Source organism: Neoarius graeffei, chromosome 3 (genome assembly GCF_027579695.1).
Source record: "Neoarius graeffei isolate fNeoGra1 chromosome 3, fNeoGra1.pri, whole genome shotgun sequence".
NCBI lineage: Eukaryota > Metazoa > Chordata > Actinopteri > Siluriformes > Ariidae > Neoarius > Neoarius graeffei.
In genome coordinates this window covers 101,754,737-101,770,556 of record NC_083571.1, presented here as the reverse complement: position 1 = coordinate 101,770,556, position 15,820 = coordinate 101,754,737, and the positions used below count along the sequence as shown (strand labels likewise).

General features: G+C 41.2%; 1 protein-coding gene across 1 annotated transcript in view; it reads left to right on the top strand.

Moving 5' to 3' along the window:
• The window catches only part of LOC132883783 (E3 ubiquitin-protein ligase pellino homolog 2), an 85,384-nt gene that overhangs the window by 49,019 nt on the left and 20,545 nt on the right, over positions 1-15,820 (top strand). Inside the window, exons 2-3 of the mRNA XM_060917792.1 lie at positions 8,569-8,698; positions 8,866-8,967. Coding sequence (XP_060773775.1) covers positions 8,569-8,698; positions 8,866-8,967 — 232 coding nt within the window. The remainder of the gene's footprint in view (positions 1-8,568; positions 8,699-8,865; positions 8,968-15,820) is intronic.

The window sequence follows — 15,820 nt, the reverse complement described above, 5'->3', positions numbered from 1 at the left end:
TATAATGAAGTTTTTGTAGCCTTTCAGGTGTTCAGTGCGTCTTTTAGTTTCAGTTTTCAGTTTATTTATTTACTGCTTAATTATAGCATGGCTAATCCTAGTAGTAGCACTGGATTAGCCTCGTCTTTTTTCTCTTTCCCGGCCGACAAAGAAATGCTTCTGTGCATGTGCAGCAGAACAGTTTTGTCATTGGATATTTGCATGAGCTCCAGCATCTGATGTCGTGTTGTCTTGACAACGTGCAGTATTATAACAATATTGCACGCTCATTCTCCATCGGGGACAGTGGCGTAATACATGTAGGATAAGCAATATAACAATCTTGCATGCTATTGAACCAAATGAATGAAACCCACGAGAAGGGAATAGAATTGATTTGATTTTATTTGGTATAAAAATCAGAGTACAACACATTAAGCACCACTGAGAATACAATAGTAAATAATGAGTTAATAGTACTACAAAATTAATACCAAGGATAACTCTGTCCAATAGAGGACCTATTTTCATTGAGGTCCTTAGTGGGGGGGGAATGACAAAAGTGTACAATGGGTAAATAAAATAATGATTATAATATTAACAACAATACATTATATATAAATGAGTGGTGAATAGTAGGGGTGTGCAAAAATATCGATACGGCGATATATCGCGATACTTTGTCTTCCGATTCAATATCGATACTCAAAATTTGAATATCGATATTTTTTTCAAATAATAAAATCATGTTTCAGACGGGTTGTAAATCCAGTACGACTTCCGCACCTCCACTCCGCGAGGTGTCGCTGTGCCGCTCCCTCACTACAAGGCACTCTTCATCTTCTTTTTTTTCCCTGGCGGTTGCAGTGAGGTAAAAAAAAACAGGCAAGCATGGCTGTTAACATAAACCTAGAGACGCCGCCGAACTTTAAGGCAGATGTTTGGAGGCACTTTGGATTCCAAAGGAAAGGAGAAAAAAAAAAAAACAGTGAGCCGGACAAAGAGAATGCACTTTGCAAAACCTGTTTCGCTCCAATTAAATTAAGATGCTCCAATTAAGATGCCCACTGCACTTTTCAATGTGTTTCAGACAGTGTGTTGTTCCTGCAAAATAAGCACAAGTTAAATGTTCTCAGGTATATGTTCTCAAGTTTACAAAGAACAAATTGATATATTAGTGTTAGCACTGAAATGTATGTGCAGTCTGCAGTGCAAGTTTTCATAAAACACTTTGATTCTGCTTGTTAAGCAGCACTGATGTGTCCATGCTTACAGAAAAGTTGATAATACTAGCACAGAAATGGGAATTTTCTGTATGTTGTAGTGAAGCAACTCTTGGTTTTGCCAGCAGTGGAATAGAGACAAATATATGTCTGGCAAGAGTGTGTAGTTACTGGTATGTATGTGAAATGTAATTTTACAGTGGTCAATAAATTCTGATTTTCTTCAGTGACACAGATATTGTGATGTGGTTGAAATTTCTTGCAATATATCGATTATCGCAGAATCGCTGTACCGTGATATCGTTATCGTGGGCAAAATATCGCCATAGTATCGTATCGTGAGGTATCTGGTGATACCCAGCCCTAGTGAATAGCACCGATGGTGATAAAAATGAACTAGTAAAAAAAATCATTTTCAACAGAATGACAAAACTGGTCAAATAAAACCTGTTTATAAGCTGATTTTAAAAATGTTATAACTAGTTAGATTACGAACTGTGACATTTGTTATTCCAATCAGAAACAGCTGTAAATTTGAATGTATTTTTGCCAATCACGGTACGAACATAAGGTAGTACAAGTGAAGAACTGCAAGATCTTGTTGAGTGTGAATGAACAGATCTGACATGGATGACGTTATGACATAAGTATGATGGAGCATGACCTGAGAGAAATTTTATGTACAGTGGTGCTTGAAAGTTTGTGAACCCTTTAGAATTTTCTATATTTCTGCATAAATATGACCTAAAACATCATCAGATTTTCACACAAGTCCTAAAAGTAGATAAAGAGAACCCAGTTAAACAAATGAGACAAAAATATACTTGGTCATTTATTTATTGAGGAAAATGATCCAATATTACACATCTGTGAGTGGCAAAAGTATGTGAACCTTTGCTTTTGGTATCTGGTGTGACCCCCTTGTGCAACAATAACTGCAACTAAACATTTCTGGTAACTGTTGATCAGTCCTGCACACCGGCTTGGAGGAATTTTAGCCCGTTCCTCCATACAGAACAGCTTCAACTCTGGGATGTTGGTGGGTTTCCTCACATGAACTGCTCACTTCAGGTCCTTTCACAACATTTCGATTGGATTAAGGTCAGGACTTTGACTTGGCCATTCCAAAACATTAACTTTATTCTTCTTTAACCATACTTTGGTAGAACAACTTGTGTGCTCAGGGTCGTTGTCTTGCTGCATGACCCACCTTCTCTTGAGATTCAGTTCATGGACAGATGTCCTGACATTTTCCTTTAGGATTCACTGGTATAATTCAGAATTCATTGTTCCATCAATGATGGCAAGCCGTCCTGGCCCAGATGCAGCAAAACAGGCCCAAACCATGATACTACCACCACCATGTTTCACAGATGGGATAAGGTTCTTATGCTGGAATGCAGCGTTTTCCTTTCTTCAAACATAACGCTTCTAATTTCACCAAAAACTTCTATTTTGGTCTCATCCGTCCACAAAACATTTTTCCAATAGCCTTCTGGCTTGTCCACGTGATCTTTGGTAAACTGCAGACGAGCAGCAGTGTTCTTTTTGGAGAGCAGTGGCTTTCTCCTTGCAACCCTGCCATGCACACCATTGTTGTTCAGTGTTCTGCTGATGGTGGACTCATGAACATTAACATTATCCAATGTGAGAGAGGCCTTCAGTTGCTTAGAAGTTATCCTGGGGTTCTTTGTGACCTCGCCGACTATTACACACCTTGCTCTTGGAGTGATCTTTGTTGGTCGACCACTCCTGGGGAGGGTAACAATGGTCTTGAATTTCCTCCATTTGTACACAATCTGTCTGACTGTGGATTGGTGGAGTCCAAACTCTTTAGAGATGGTTTTGTGACCTTTTCCAGCCTGATGAGCATCAACAACGCTTTTTCTGAGGTCCTCAGAAGAGCAATTCCAGCGTTATGGACGTGACACTTGAACTCAAAATGGCAACAAATGACCCAGTGCATGTTTTATTGTCTCCCAGTATTTAAACAGGTGTTGCATATTTTAAGGCTGTACCATACTGGAGAAGTGATAGAACAAGAACAATTCCCATAGTACATCTAGGGCATGCCAGAAAATGCCAATAAAAGATGCGTTATGGATGTGACAGAAAAAGTATCACTTTTCTTGGGTGACTGTACATTTTTATCAAACTCTGTGAAATCGTAAACCTAATGTCGAAATGGAGATATCCATTTGATAGAGGGTTCCAAGGTGAATATTAAAAAATCTTTGTTTAAAATATTTTGTATTTCATGCAGAGTTTCGGAAGGAAAAGTCAGCGTTATGGATGTGACGAAATTCCGTTATGGATGTGACGCGTCTGAAATAGACATGGCATATGTTTAGAAAATCAGCAATTTAACCACCATAACCCTTTGAAAAACTCTCTAAATATCAGCTAAAACTATCAAAGTTCTTAAATAATATTTAGGATGGCTATTGTTTTGCTGTTTTGTGGATTTTAGCATACATTTCTGTGGCTTGTGGCAATAATATAGAATTGTACATGATCAAAGTTGATTTTAGCTTGGGTTTTACATTATAAGAAAGACTGACAGTGACATATTAGGTTGGTTACAAATTGGTTCAACTTATTCACATCTATAAAATACAGGCCGAGGTGATATCTCTGGGAGTGGTTTTGATGTATTACATGTTGCTTTATTTTTGCATGGTGAGGTTGACATTTACATGGAATTGCCCCGAAATCTCCTTTGTTTGTGCCATGATACACTTCCACAAACGTGTTGTGAAGATCAGACTTTGATAGATCCCTGTTCTTTAAATAAAACAGGGTGCCCACTCACACCTGATTGTCATCCCATTGATTGAAAACACCTGACTCTAATTTCACCTTCAAATTAACTGCTAATCCTACAGGTTCACATACTTTTGCCACTCACAGATATGTAATATCGGATCATTTTCCTCAATAGATAAATGACCAAGTATAAAAATTGTCTCCTTTGTTTAACTGCGTTCTCTTTATCTACTTTTAGAACTTGTGTGAAAATCCGCTGATGTTTTAGGTCATATTTATGCAGAACTATAGAAAATTCTAAAGGGTTCACAAACTTTTTCAAGCACCACTGTACTATTCTTTCTAGTATTTTGGACATGACACAAAGTATGGACACAGGCCTGTAATTTTTATTCCATGGAAAAAGTGTCCTGTATGTATAATAATCAGTGTTATGTAAGAGATTAATAGTGTTATTACAGTAGCATGCCTTTTGTTGGGCCATTTGCCCAGAATTTAAGTTTACGCAGGCAATTTCATTATAACTTGGGGTAATAAAATGCATATTACATGAGGAAATTTTATGTAACCGATGTGCAGAGCGAGAAAGCTTTGTCATTCAGCTGAATCACTTCAACCAACACATTTGTTTTGGATTGCTCATAAAGATTTGTTCATCAGTCGTACATGACTTTGTATTACAGTGGTGTGTGAAAGTTTGTGAACCCTTTAGAATTTTCTATATTTCTGCATAAATATGATCTAAAACATCATCAGATTTTCACACAAGTCCTAAAAGTAGATAAAGAGAACCCAGTGAAACAAATGAGACAAACAGGGATCTATCAAAGTCTGATCTTCACAACACGTTTGTGGAAGTGTATCCTGGCATGAACAAAGGAGATTTCTGAGGACCTCAGAAAAAGTGTTGTTGATGCTTATCAGGCTGGAAAAGGTCACAAAACCATCTCTCAAGAGTATGGACTCCACCAATCCACAGTCAGACGGATTGTGTACAAATGGAGGAAATTCAAGACCATTGTTACCCTCCCCAGGAGTGGTCGACCAGCAAAGATCACTCCAAGAGCAAGGTGTGTAATAGTCGGCGAGGTCACAAAGGACCCCAGGATAACTTCTAAGCAACTGAAGGCCTCTCTCACATTGGCTAATGTTCATGAGTCCACCATCAGGAGAACACTGAACAACAATGGTTTGCATGGCAGGGTTGCAAGGAGAAAGCCACTGCTCTCCAAAAAGAACATTGCTACTCGTCTGCAGTTTGCTAAAGATCACGTGGACAAGCCAGAAGGCTATTGGAAAAATGTTTTGTGGACGGATGAGACCAAAATAGAACTTTTTGGTTTAAATGAGAAGCGTTATGTTTGGAGAAAGGAAAACGCTGCATTCCAGCATAAGAACCTTATCCCGTCCGTGAAACGTGGTGGTGGTAGTATCATGGTTTGGGCCTGTTTTGCTGCATCTTGGCCAGGACGGCTTGCCATCATTGATAGAACAATGAATTCTGAATCATACCAGGGAATTCTAAAGGAAAATGTCAGGACATCTGTCCATGAACTGAATCTCAAGAGAAGGCGGGTCATGCAGCAAGACAACGACCCTAAGCACACAAGTCGTTCTACCAAAGAACGGTTAAAGAAGAATAAAGTTAATGTTTTGGAATGGCCAAGTCAAAGTCCTGACCTTAATCCAATGGAAATGTTGTGGAAGGACCTGAAGCGAGCAGTTCATGTGAGGAAACCCACCAACATCCCAGAGTTGAAGCTGTTCTGTACGGAGGAGCGGGCTAAAATTCCTCCAAGCCGGTGTGCAGGACTGATCAACAGTTACCGCAAACGTTTAGTTGCAGTTATTGCTGCACAAGGGGGTCACACCAGATACTGAAAGCAAAGGTTCGCATACTTTTGCCACTCACAGATCTGTAATATTGGATCATTTTCCTCAATAAATAAATGACCAAGTATAATATTTTTGTCTCATTTGTTTAACTGGGTTCTGTTTATCTACTTTTAGGACTTGTGTGAAAATCTGATGTTGTTTTAGTTCATATTTATGCAGAAATATAGAAAATTCTAAAGGGTTCACAAACTTTCAAGCACCACTGTAGGGCTGTCTTTGTCGATAATAGATTAGGTGGTGTTTTTTTTTTTTTTTAACTGTAGCAATCTAATCATTTGTGCATAACTAGTGATATTTCACTTAATACTTAATAATACATATATCTTTTAGTCCAGCATGAAAATACAGAAGGGAAGGCGTTTGAATATTTCAGTGTGGCGTGTGTGTGTGTGTGTGTGTGAGGGTGTGGATGTGCATGTGCGCATGTGCACTCATGCGAACACTGGTTCTGCTGTGCTGCTCTTGTCTTTGCTGTCTCACTGTGCATTGCTGAACTGGCACATTGACCAGTCTGGACACGGTCAATGCTTTTGCACCACTGCAAGCAGTGCAGACATTTTTACAAATGTGGCCAATATCCATACAATAAACCTCAAAATGAGGTATGTACGCAGACCTCTTGCTATGAAAAACGTGTATGAATTTAAATTCATATAGAACGCACTAACCCAGGTCCTAACCTGAACTTTAACATGTTTTAACTTTTTTCATGCAAAATGAGTTTGGGTGTGACTATGGTCCAAAGCTCGAGGCCTGCACGGAAACCTTTCCAATCATCAAAATCTGTCTTGTTATTTAGTCTAGATTCATTATTAACTAAACCCAACCCTGCTTGTCTTAATTGCCTGAAATGTACAGTATAGCAAACACATGTCGGGGCTCATAAGACAGGATTGTGATTGCCTTTAGGGCTGCTGAAATCCAAACCAGACGAACGTCTTTGCAGTTTCCCATGCTTCACCTCCGTTGTGCTGTTTGTCACCGATAGCTGCAGGAAGAACAAAAGAGCCTTTCTATGGCAGCAAGCGAACTGGAGGCTGCAGAGACTAAATGCCAAACTGAGTTAGTGTGCCTGAAGCATTCAGATGAAGCATTCTCAGATGCTCTGAGAACCAGAGCGTGTAGAACACCGGCGAGATCTCTTTACCTATTATGGGGCACCACGTGCATCCGAGATTATCTGAAAGCCTCTTAAGTGAAGCCTTCTCCTCATGTTTTCATTCTTGCCTTATAATCCAAGCACTGGAAAAGAATTCCCCTGCTTATTCTGTAAAGGCTCGGAGTCTAACCTCCGAGTACATGACTAGACCAGACACGTTTCTTCTTAACGCCATGCATGGTGCCATTCATTGTGTTGCCTGGTACAAAACCCCCAAAACCTGTCGTAGCACAAATGTTTATTCTTCTAGACAAACGGATAATCTTTCTGGTCCTTGGTTTCTGTGCGTTTTGGCAAGAAACCAACCTGCCAGTCAAAGGATTCAAGGAAAATAAGCTGTTCATGTTTGTTTCTAATGGCTTTATGAATGTATGAATCCGCACATAATCAAAACCATTCATTCTGACTGGAGCTAATTTTTGGTAATGGAATTGGGTGATGTGAATAAAAATGAGCATGATAAATATTTCAGCAATGATTGCTGGCAAAAAGGGAGAGGGAGTGTTTTTACCTGCACAGATGCCATAAAAAGAAAATGATAAAAAGAAGCTGAGATTCGACCCACAGCCTATATACCTCGGTGTGACCCTGGACTGCAGCCTTACGTTCGGCCTTCACCTAAAGAATGTGGCTTATAAAACCTCCAAACTCGTTAAGAAGCTCAGTGGACTATAGTGGGGAGCCAGTTTCACCACTTTACGAACATCAGTCCTCACCCTTGTGTATTCCGCTACTGAATACGCCGCAGCTGTCTGGTGTCATAGAGTCCACACCAAGGCTGTCGATGTGGTTCTCAATGAAGCGATGCACCTTATCTCTGGGACCTTGAAATCTACACTGACTGAGATGCTCCCCGTAGTCTCAAGAATTCCAACAAGTCTATCAAGTCCTCAGGCTAGCAAAGAAGGCACTCAAGGAGAATAGCCTCGTTCTACCAACTCAGGATGACCACATCCCTCAATGGCTGTCAAGGCAGCACGTCGTCATCAAAGCTGCAGAGCTGGACTGGCTTCCGACTCCTGGGTGGAGCAGAGATGGTGGGAGGAATGGAGCTGCTCATGCACCACCTTGCACTCCTTCATTGATTTCCCCCTCTGCAAAGCTCTGCGGTTACTATCCCACCCGCAAAGCATGGACCTGTCTCGCCCGTCTCCGCACTGGATGGGGCAGGACCCAGTCCTTCCTCAAGATGATTGGAGCTAGTGAGGACGACGCCTGCCAGTGTGATCGCATGCAAACAATCCCCCACATCCTTCAGAAGTGCCCAGCCTTCAGGCCACCCCATGGACCTGACAGTCTCCCCAAACTGGACGCGGACACAGTCAGCTGGCTGGAGAATGCTGACATATATCTCGGTGTGATTCCTGAGGAAATTAGATGAATGAATGAACGCCATAAAAATATTGATAATATAATTTCAGAAATAATGTAAAGTAAAACGGTTGTCAGTAGAAATGTCACCTGGTAAAGACTATCGATAATCTTTTAATTAATGCCACTTTTTTTTTTTGTTTGTACATGTGTATTTTTCTTATTCATCTCCAGGTACAATGGCTCCCTTCCTGGTGGAGATAAGGGAAGGAAAAGGAGTCGCTTTGCTCTATACAGGAGGGCAAAAGCTAATGGTGTCAAGCCAAGTGCTGTGCACATCCTCAACAACCCACAAGACAGCAAGGTGTGTAGTGTAATTTAACACGAGTAGATTCAAGACAAGTTGATTCATTCCAGGTGTTTAGAGCAACCGGATGCTTATTGCACCTACCCATTTGAATGGCTCTAATGTGTTGCACTGATCTATCACTGGAGTTGTAATTAAAGCGGAGGTGTGACCTTTTGTTTCAGGCGGTTAATAGCAGGGGACAGCACAGTCTCTCCTTCACGGTCTCTAGGAATCAGACTGTGGTGGTGGAATACTGTCATGATGACGACACAGATATGTTCCAGGTGAGACACTGAAGGCTCAGGAAGGCTGTTTGGATTTGATGAGGAGAAATTGAAATGGGTTAATAGTATGTTTAAAAAAACCAAAACCAAACCATGTTGAACGCATTTTATTTATTTTTGAAAGCACCTTTACAGCATTTCCTTACATGTTCCTAACACCTTTGCACATTACTGTATGCTTTATTATTTACAGTGTCTTGCAAAAGTATTCATCCCCCTTGGTGTTTTGTTGCGTTACAAGTTGAAATTAAAATGGATTTTTGGGGATTAGCACCATTTGATTTACACAACATGCCTACCACTTTTTAAAGGTGAAAATTGTTTTATTGTGACACAAACAATAATCTCATCTCATTATCTGTAGCCGCTTTATCCTGTTCTACAGGGTCGGAGGCAAGCTGGAGCCTATCCCAGCTGACTACGGGCGAAAGGCGGGGTACACCCTGGACAAGTCGCTAGGTCATCACAGGGCTGACACATAGACAACCATTCACACTCACATTCACACCTACGGTCAATTTAGAGTCACCAGTTAACCTAACCTGCATGTCTTTGGACTGTGGGGGAAACCGGAGCACCCGGAGGAAACCCACACGGACACGGGGAGAACATGCAAACTCCACACAGAAAGGCCCTCGCCGGCCACGGGGCTCGAACCCAGGACCTTCTTGCTGTGAGGCGACAGCGCTAACCACTACACCACCGTGCCGCCCACAAACAATAATTTAGATGAAAAAACAGAAATCTGGAGTGTGCATAGGTATTCACCGTCCCCAAAGTCAATACTTTGTAGAGCCACCTTTTGCTGCAATTACAGCTGCAAGTCTCTTGGGGTATGTCTCTATTAGCTTAGCACATCTAGTCACTGGGATTTTTTTTTTTGCCCATTCCTCAAGGTAAAACTGCTCCAACTCCTTCAAGTTAGATGGGTTGCGTTGGTATACAGCAATCTTCAAGTTATGCCACAGATTCTCAATTAGATTGAAGTCTGGGCTTTGACTAGGCCATTCCAAGACATTTAAATGTTTCCCTTTAAACCACTCCAGTGTAGCTTTAGCAGTATGTGTAGGGTTATTGTCCTGCTGGAACGTGAACTTTTGTCCCAGTCTCAAACATCTGGCCGACTCAAACAGGTTTTCCTCCAGAATTGCCCTGTATTTAGCGCCATTCATCTTTCCTTCAGTCCTGACCAGCTTTCCTGTCCCTGCAGATGAAAAATATCTCCACAGCATGATGCTGCCACCACCACGCTTCACCGTAGGGATGGTGTTCTCAGGGTGTTGGGTTTGTGCCACACATGGCATTTCTCATGATGGCCAAAGAGATCAATTTTAGTCTCATTTGACCAGAGAATCTTCCATGTGTTTGGGGAGTCTGCCACATGCTGTTGGGCAAACTCCAAACGTGTTTTCTTTAAGCAATGACTTTTTTTTTTTTTCTGGCCACTCTTCCATAAAGCCCCACTCTGTGGTGTATACGGCTTAAAGTGGTCCTATGGACAGATACTCCCATCTTCATTGTGGATCTTTGCAGCTCCTTCATTGTTATCTTTGGTGTCTTTGTTGCATCTCTGATTAATGCCCTCCTTGCCCGGTCTGTGAGTTTTGGTGGATGGCCTTCTCTTGTCAGGTTTGTAGTGGTACCATATTCTTTCCATTTAGAGGTCTGTGCGGGTCGGATTTTTCAGTCCCGCTCCCGCCCCGCGCCCGCATTGTGCAGTCCCACTCGCGCCCGCAAAGAATTATGATTTTCAGTCCCGCTCCCGCCCGCGCCTGCCATATTTTGTCCCGCTCCCGTCCGCAAATCCCGCATGATGCAGACGTTCGCGTTATTTCTCAGGATAGTTCTTGTCTTGACACAGCGTGATGGTGCACCCGCCCCCTACTTTGAGTGGATTTGAGCATAAATATCTCCAACTCACGTTTATTGTTTACCTTGTTTCTGAATTCAGCATGTAGTATCTCTAATAATAATAATTAGTGCTGTCAAACGATTAAAATATTTAATCGCAAATCACACATTTTTATCACATGAGAAACCATTGTAATTCTCTGATCAGCATAAAGTGAATGGACTTGCTTTGTACCAATTTTTTTTTTTTTTTATTGCAAAGCAGAGCTAGTAAAAGAAATGAATTGATTTACTGCTTGCGTTAGTCTACAACTTTAATCAGAGAGACATGTTACACAGTGACTGTAGGCTTGACTCAATGCTATCCCAGAAATCCTTCCTGTAATATGCAAATTTGGCCGCCTCTGATTGGACAGCCAAATTTGCATATTACAGGAAGGATTTCTGGGATAGCATTGAGTCAAGCCTACCGTCACTGTGTAACCTGTCTCTCTGATTAAAGTTGTAGACTAACGCAACAAGTAAATCAATTCACTCATGGTTCTCTTGCTAGCTGGGTGTGAACTGCGAGTCATTAGAGTGATCAAAGAATTTCCCCTTAGGGTGATCAATGGCAAGTTTAAGATGCCATTTCTCACTCAATCTGGCAATCTGACTTTCTCTGCAAATTTAGGCATCTTAAAATGTTTTTATTAATGCCAAATAAAATATCCAGCACAAATTATATATGATAGACATAAATTAATCATTTATAAATTTTATTTCAAGCACGTTTTTAGTTAGCGGGACTGCAGCTTATCACCGCTCCCACCCGCGCCGCATATGTGCACTCCCGCTCCTGCCCGCGTGTGCATATGTGCACTTCCGGTCCCGCCCGCACCCGCAATGAGCTTTCAAAATTTGTCCCGCGCCGCACTGCTTTGCGGCGGGTCCCGCGGGACTCCCGGGCTCTATTTCCATTTTGCTATAATGGATTTAATGGTGCTCCCTGGGATATTCAAAGTTTGGGATATTTTTTATAACCCAACCCTGATCTATACTTCTCCACAACTTTGTCTCTGACCTGTTTGGAGGCTCCTTGGTTCTCATGTTGCTTGCTTAGTAGTGTTGCAGAGTCATGGTCCTTCCAGAACAGGTTGATTTATACAGACATCATGTGACAGATCATGTGACACTTTGATTGCACACAGGTGGATCTTAATCAACTAATTATGTGACTTATGAAGTGAATTGGTTGGACCAGCTTTTATTTAGGGGTTTTATACAAAAAGGGGTGAATACCTATGCACGCTCCAGATTTCTGTTTTTTCATCTTAATTATTGTTTGTGTCACAATAAAACAACAATGTGCACCTTTAAAGTGGTAGGCATGTTGTGTAAATTAAATGGTGCTAACCCTCCAAAAATCCATTTTAATTCCAGCTTGTAATGCAACAAAACAGGACAAACACCAAGGGGGATGAATACTTTTGCACAGGGCCGGATTAACATGGCTGGGGGCCCCTAGGCTACAAGTTGTTGTAGGCCCCCCGGCCACCACCATCTTATCCCATCTACCTGTAAAGGACTGTCTATTTTCTACATTTTAAAGTGTGTGTTTTTTTTGTTTTTTTTTCCATTTCATTATTAAACTTTGTACAGCTGGGCCAGCAAAAACAGAACACCAAAAACTATAAGGTTTAGATTGACAACAACTTATCACAACTTATGCAACTGTCAATTGAAACTAGTGGCAGTGGCACATTCATCCACAAATGGGACGGGGTCTGAAAGGGATGGTCCTTCACCCTCACCAGAGCTAGTAGTACTACTGGCTGCAGCTGCAGCTAACATAATGTTTGCTACTCTAGTGTCATGATGATTTGCACTTGCCAGTTGGGTTTCATTAGGTTTAAAAAACCCTGTTAGTTTTGGTATATTGCTCAATAGAGCTTTGTCACATTGGTCTTTTTGCCGTTGCGCCTTGCGCTTTTGAGCACCGCTCTCGTATTTTCTGTCACACATGTTCACTGTTCAACTGTGGAGTGACGTCGTGCGTGACGTCTAACGTTTATATATGGAAGGCGGATTTGCCTCACCCAATCAGCGTCCGTTTATTTAAATATTCATTTTGAGCCAATGAATATGAAGGGTTTTTTTTTTTTTTTCTTTTGACCAATTGGGGGCCCCCCTGTGAGGCGGGGGGCATGGGGGCCCCTAGGCTGAAGCCATATGAAGCCTGTGCGGTGATCCGGGCGTGCTTTTGCAAGACACTGTATGCTGATATCATGGACCCATCTTGTCCTTACTTTATGCAGTAAAAATTCAGGGTTTTCTCTCTCTGACTGCAAGTATTTTCTTGTTAAGATTGTTGATTCCTCTGCACATGGACAGGTGTGGACTGAAATCATGTGAAAAGAATTGTTTACTGTTTCCTAGGTTACCCTTGTATTGTGATATAATTCTTCATTTGCTTCCCAACATACTGAAGGTTACCAACATACAAAATATACTTTCAAAATGGGTTTCACTTGCTTGTGTAGGTATATGTATGTGCAATTGGTCTTAAGTGATCAGTCTCATTAAATCAGTCTCATTAAATCAGTCTCATTAAATAATACCATTAATTTTGGCGTTTAATAATAAATTACCAAACAGCTAAATGTATTACTTACCGTATTACATAGACAGCCAATAGCACTTATGTACACTTTCGAGTTCTTTGAAATTGTGTGACTTCAAAAATATCGGTACAACAACAGACACAGTTTAACAGAATAATTGAATTTATTATAACAATGATGTACATTCAATAAAGTCAGCAGATATATACGTATAAGCAAGCATAAACTCTGTGTGTGTGAGAGAGAGAGTGATGTGTGAGAGTGATTGGAATCTTATCAGAGGTGTGTGTGTGTGAGAGAAGGAGTGTGTGTGTGTGTGTGTGTGTTATCTGAGGTGTGGGGGTCACCACGTGGGGTTTGAGGAGAACAAAGGGTTAGCTCAGATTTGCTAATTCATTAGCTTATAACATTACCAAATCCACTGAAACCTTGAGGTCAAAATATGTGTAATAATGAAATTAAAAATGTTAGAAAGGAATAGAGAAAAAGAGCATGCAACGCTTATCTTTTAAACAACTGAGAGAACGTAGAACAATGTAGAACACAAAATCAGTGTGCACAATTAAACAGTTCCTGAGTTTAAATCCACACTACTTCATAAAGCTAATTCCTAAGACTAGTTTCTGCCCAAAATGCCAGTCTTACTTAGTATCTTGCTCCTATGCAAGATTATGTAGATATGTTCCGAGACTTTTGGAGTCCACAGGAGCACGTGAGTCGCTTCTGTAGAAAGCAGAGAATTCTTGGTCCGACGCTTGTCGTTCGTGAAGAAAAGTCTCTGATCAAACAATGTGCACAGCGATTTAGTTAGAAGGAATCCGGTTGCTTCTAACTTTTAATTAAACTGCTTTGGGCGGCAGTTTTGTAATGTTACTGATAATAGACAAAGAAACCGGTTGTAACTCGAAATGAGTGAAATGGCATTTAAGTTTTTAAGTAGTTAAATTAAGATTTAAGTAGTTTTACCGTGGCCAGTGGTAAACAAAAATCGCGCTGAATCTTTTCTTGCCAGGCAGAAGTCGTGATTTCAGACGATCCAGATAGTCTCTTTGTCTGTTACCGCGTGGTCCCAGCCCCAAAAGAGGAAGAGAGTAGCGTGCCTTAGTTACTTATGGAATCATGGAGGAAGTGACGTAGGTGATCCTGCCCAGGCGTGACGTAGGTCATCGCGGAAGTAGGCTGATGGGATCTGTAGTTCTTAGAGAGACGGGCTGTTGTACCTACACTTGGCATAACAAAATTTGATAACTGGCTATCATCAAAGCTTCCAGAGAGTAGCAAAGTATAATACCTCATTCCTGCTCACCCTGAAAACTGTTAGCCTAGTAAACTAGACCCAACCGCCTAGTGGCCAAAAATATTTTTTGCCTAGCGAATGGGTCTAGCCTCACACCATATAAACAAAAACACCCCGAGCATCAAATCGTGCCCGCCAATCACAATGCAAGGTTTTTGTTTGGATTCTTTGGGCGGGCTTTTGCAGGAGTGACGACAAAGCTGCGCGACAGGAAAGATGGCTACGGGCTAGTGAACAGCGCACGTTTGACTCCGCTTTGGAATCAGTTTTAGAAGAATTAGACTTGGAGTTTTCGTTGAAACATGAGCAGGAAGAGGCTCTCCGCTCATTCCTTTTCAAGAAGGATGTTTTCACTGTTTTGCCGACCGGCTATGGCAAAAGTCTGATCTACCAGCTGGCTCCGCTCGTAGCCAAAAGGATGGGGCTAGTTTGTGCAGTACGAAGAATTAATAAACAGCTTTGAAACATTACTTTTTGATTGTTTCTTATTTTCCCATTATTTTAAATTTAAGGGAAATTATTTCACCAAACACCACTAAATAAAAACTCTCAAACAGTTTAAGCAAACCCTTGAAAAACACTTGGAAAAAAAATGTGTATGTGGTACAGACTCCAAACTTGTGGTCATTATCTCCAAACTTCTTAATATCTAGAACCTGTTTATTAATTAATGCGCATTTTGAAAAATTATTTAATTTCAAGGTCTCCCCCACTGCGTGCTCTGACTACGTCACAGTCACTGTTGCGCTGATTGGTCAGAGCGTTGGCCTATACGCACAGAGACAGTTTGAAAGACAGCGGTTTGTTCCTCCTACTCGCTTCGGAAATGTCTACGGATCGAGGCCAGACTAAATATTCACATTTGGTCTGGCTTGCCAGGCTAGAAAACTGTATGAGTTTTTGCTATTATGCTGTAATGGCGTTGTGTGGGACCTAGTAACATTTACGGAAGTCTTTTGTCATGGCTCCAGTGGGAATCCAAACCATCAGGTTTATGTATTGTGACCAGTCATTAGCTGGCAGTGACGTAAATGATGTAGTGATATTGCGACGGCACTACTCATACTGCCTCATACTCCTATGTAAAGCAACTGGCGGCAAA